This window comes from Ananas comosus, unplaced genomic scaffold (genome assembly GCF_001540865.1).
Source record: "Ananas comosus cultivar F153 unplaced genomic scaffold, ASM154086v1, whole genome shotgun sequence".
NCBI lineage: Eukaryota > Viridiplantae > Streptophyta > Magnoliopsida > Poales > Bromeliaceae > Ananas > Ananas comosus.
This window is the reverse complement of record NW_017893326.1, coordinates 39,115-43,015: the sequence shown is the minus strand read 5'-3', so window position 1 is coordinate 43,015 and position 3,901 is coordinate 39,115. Positions and strand designations below refer to the sequence as shown.

General features: G+C 45.8%; 2 protein-coding genes across 2 annotated transcripts; one reads left to right on the top strand and one right to left on the bottom strand.

Annotated features, from left to right (window-relative positions):
* Positions 1 to 854: 854 nt before the first annotated feature.
* On the bottom strand, positions 855 to 2,081 carry LOC109705591 (cytochrome c biogenesis CcmF N-terminal-like mitochondrial protein 2). The gene is given in 3 exon segments (XM_020226335.1): positions 855 to 1,881; positions 1,883 to 1,916; positions 2,023 to 2,081. Coding segments are annotated over 3 exon segments (528 nt in total). The 3' UTR covers positions 855 to 1,446.
* A 216-nt stretch (positions 2,082 to 2,297) lies between these two features.
* LOC109705592 lies at positions 2,298 to 2,893 on the top strand. The gene has a single exon (XM_020226336.1). The coding sequence runs from the start codon at positions 2,417 to 2,419 to the stop codon at positions 2,891 to 2,893; it is 477 nt and encodes a 158-aa protein (XP_020081925.1). The 5' UTR covers positions 2,298 to 2,416.
* The last annotated feature ends 1,008 nt before the right edge of the window (positions 2,894 to 3,901 follow it).

The window sequence follows — 3,901 nt, the reverse complement described above, 5'->3', positions numbered from 1 at the left end:
GGGAGAGCAGATCAGATTTACAGCAATATGGTGGGTGGGCGAGGCCGAGTTCAGTGATTTTCTGACTATCCCCTTTCCAAACTTCCACCATGCGTATATCCAGGCTCTGGCAGAGAGGTGGTTTAGTGATACCCAGTCAAAGCATCCCCCGATCGGGGAGCTCGTCATCATTCCAAACGATTGGTTCATGATTCTCGGGATCCGCTTCGGAGACAGGGAGGTAGAGGCCAGGGACCATAGCAGGAGAGAGGCGGCGGATCTTCTTGGGCTGAGACGAGGAAGGATGTCATTTTGCTCGACCTTTGGAATGAGTCACAAGGTGAATGGGTTGCCCCAACGACAAACGAACCTACGGGCGGAGCATTTTCGGGGACTAGCCTCCGTCCTTCTCTTACTTTACTTCCAATTCGAGTTTTAGTTCAATCATTTTCATCCTCTTTTCTTTCTCGCCTCTGTTTAAGAACTTTGCCCTATCCACTAAGGCTGGAAAGAAAGAGGTGCTTGCTTTATGAAACAAAAAGAAACTTTCGAATACGAATAAGATCAAAAAAAAAGGCCATCATTAATGCAAATAATGCAATCGCTTCGGTTAGAGCGAAGCCTAAAATGGCATAGCCAAATAATTGTTTCGCCAATGATGGATTTCGCGCCACGGAATGAATCAAAGAACGCGAGGACGTTTCCAATACCGACAGCAGCTCCCGCTGAAGCTATTGTAGCAGCTCCGGCACCCATTGATTTAGCACCTTCTAACATCTCGAGACGAGAATTTGCTCGTCACGCTTTTCCAAAGCTCTACTTTCCTGGATTCTTCGTCGATTCCTCTTCGCCACCTTCCTTTTTTCTCGGGCATATCGAGAGGTTGGTCTAGTACAAGAATGAGAAAGCCGCATTGGCCGTCGAACCATAGCGTACTTCTTTTAGGTAGGCTACGCTCATCACGTTTTTTCTTTTGTATACAATTCACAGGTAAGGCAAAGCGCTTTCTTTTAAAGAAGCATCTGGTTCCATCTTTCTTTCGTTAGTTAAGCCACCTTTTTCTAAGAAGGATTTGAGTAATTCGGGATCTATACTACTTGGAATGCCAACCAACCAAAGACTAGCAACAAAAATATTGGACCCAGCACATCATCGCTTCGTAGAAAGCAGAACCGTTTATTCCCGATTCGATCAAATCAGTGTACAAATAGAACAGAAAATCGACACTTTGACTCTCTCCGTGTAACCACTGTCCTATGAATGTGTAATTATCACCATAAATGGACTGAAGTCCATGTTGTTCGATAAGGGAAGTGACTTTTGTTTCAATTCTTTCCTGCAATAAATTAATATCAAAGGGATCCATAGGAGGACGGTTGATTATCGAATGAAAAGGAAGACCTTGTGGGATCAAAGAAACTAGCGGACTGCTCTACATTCAGCCACGCCACAGTGACTTCCGAAGCGCTACGGACGGGACGAAATCCGGCAGCCAATTGCTGGCTCTGAATAACCAGCCCAGCAATAAGCGTCATTCTTCCATAACATAAGGGGGCGGGGTTGCGCGCGAGCCGAGTGACGTAGGTGCACAAGAGTACTTCGCGCCACAACTATCTCTTTTTTATAGGTTCTAAGGACCGATGCCTGCTGCTTCATCTGGTAGAAAAGATTCAACGATATGCCTGTAATTAGAAGGAAGAACCACCATAAAAATCTTCCTCGTGTATCGTCTGTAGCAGAACTATGAACGGGAGCTAGCAATCCGGACCGTATTGAAAAGGTTCCTGAGACACAGCATGGAAGAGTCAAAATATTAAGAAGCGAGGTCCAAGAATGATGAAGGGGTAGAATTACTGAATGAATACGAGCTGTGGCTAATACCCGAGGCATAAAAGACGCATTTTCTACGGGATCCCGAAACCACCAGCCACCCCGACCTAATTCATGATGAGCCCACCAACTTCCCGGCGAGATGCCTACGGTTAAAAACAACCGACATGTCAAGATCCAAATTCGAATTGGTTCCAGGTCCTGGTCAGAGACCACTGTGTTCGCGCCGGCGGTCCAACAAAGAGGCGAAGTTTTGGTCTCTTTCTTTCCATTACGAACGACACGCTTCGCCTGCTCCCTCCCCGTGTCCATTAGCGCTCCTGTCCCGAGCGAAGAGAAGGCGAAAAAGCGCCGCCGAAGCAGCATGAGCAGGCTTCTATTGCTACGCAACAATAGAGCAGGTGCGCCGCCCACAAAATGTTTGAATGATCGGGTAAAGAGCGAGCTTCTTATATGGGATCCGACGCATCCAGCAGAGCGAAGCAGCGTTCCATTCTTTTCGGCGGCATCCTTCCGCATTGGCGGCGAGTGGAGTGCCACAATCCCATTCATCATTTTTGATCTACATAAGCCAAAGCCCATAGCACTGGCGACGTCTCCGGCATAAATGCGAGGAGGATGTATAGCTGATATAGGATCTTGTGGAACAGGATTTGATTCTGCAAGCGGTTCGGTACGAACGAAGAAATTTCGAACAAAAGGATCGGAACTCGCTGATAGGAAAGGAGAGAAAAACAAAGCAATGCCAAGAGCTCCGTCAATCCGCTCTTCATCGATAGACGAAGCTCTCTCTTTTTCATCTCGTGCCAGATGCAACAAAAGATTAGTCCTTTTTCCTTCTCGCGAACCACGGGAGCGCCCAGCGCCCAGAAGAGCAAAGCTCATTTTCAGAACAGGGTCAAGCGGCGCATTAAAAAGGGCTGGCCCGTTAAAAGTCCGGTTCCTTCGCGAACGAAGTTCAGAATCAACAAGGGTTCGTAGAACGAAGGGAGTGTACAACTGGGGCACAGCCCCACTTTTTTGTTGGAGAGATAGAATGGTCACGAAGTTCGAGACAAAGGAAAAAAGAAAAGTTTCTCTATAGCCTCTGAGTTTTGAGACATTATGGCTTTTGGGTCGACCCCGGTAACAAAGAAGGAATCCATAAAAACTTGGGATCCAACACCATGATAAAATACTACCCTCATGATTAGACCATGTCCCTGAGATTTGATAAAAGAAAGGTGCATTAGCGGTTAATACGTTGTAATTGGATAAGTTATTTGGAATATGACGGAACGAAAGACCAAGGAAAGGAAGAAGAATGCACCAAAATGCAAGTGCTGCACCAAACGCTGGTGGTTGTTTCTTGTTGTAAGTGAATGCAACGAAAAGACCCGGAAATAACGAATAATGAGAGAATGAATTTATAGACATTTCGTGCTCATTTCCAAATTTCTGCTTAGTTATTCCCATCATCCGGTAACCACAGGATGATCCCAATCTCCTTTTAGTAATAGATCTTTTTGATATGTTTCAGTCTCAGCGGCAAGGAAGAGAAAATGCATCTTTTCGTTTATCAAGAAAGTGTACGAGCATGGTGGTCCCTATATCTCTGAGGGGCACTTTTTTCAAGTCAGCTTAAGAGAGAGCTCGGTTCAAAAGAGAAAGTCACTCTCCTTATTCTTTGCTAGTGGAATGGAAGCTTCACTCCTTCCTATCCACTTTGCCGAGGGGAGAGAACTATTCAAGCTAGACAGAAAGGTGCAAAAGTCCACAGTTCCTTAAGGATCCTGTAAGCTTTTAGGTTCAGATTGTCATTTAGCTTCAATTTCTTCAGTCTCACAAGCGGGTCCGCATGCAACAAAAGAAATTGTATTTGCCTACTATACTACTCCGACCTTGCCCTGAAAGGATAAGGAAATTGGACAAGAGCGAGAGCTAGACTGACTGTTGGCCCAATGCTAGTGGACGATGAAGACTGAGGACCCCCTGCGGCGGCTACTCATAAGAAGATGAAGGATTGAAAGAGGACTGATCACCCCTATGATTTGTGATCTTTTGATGGAAAGAAAAACCCTGATCTCAGACTTCAAGGTCAATGAAAGCGGGA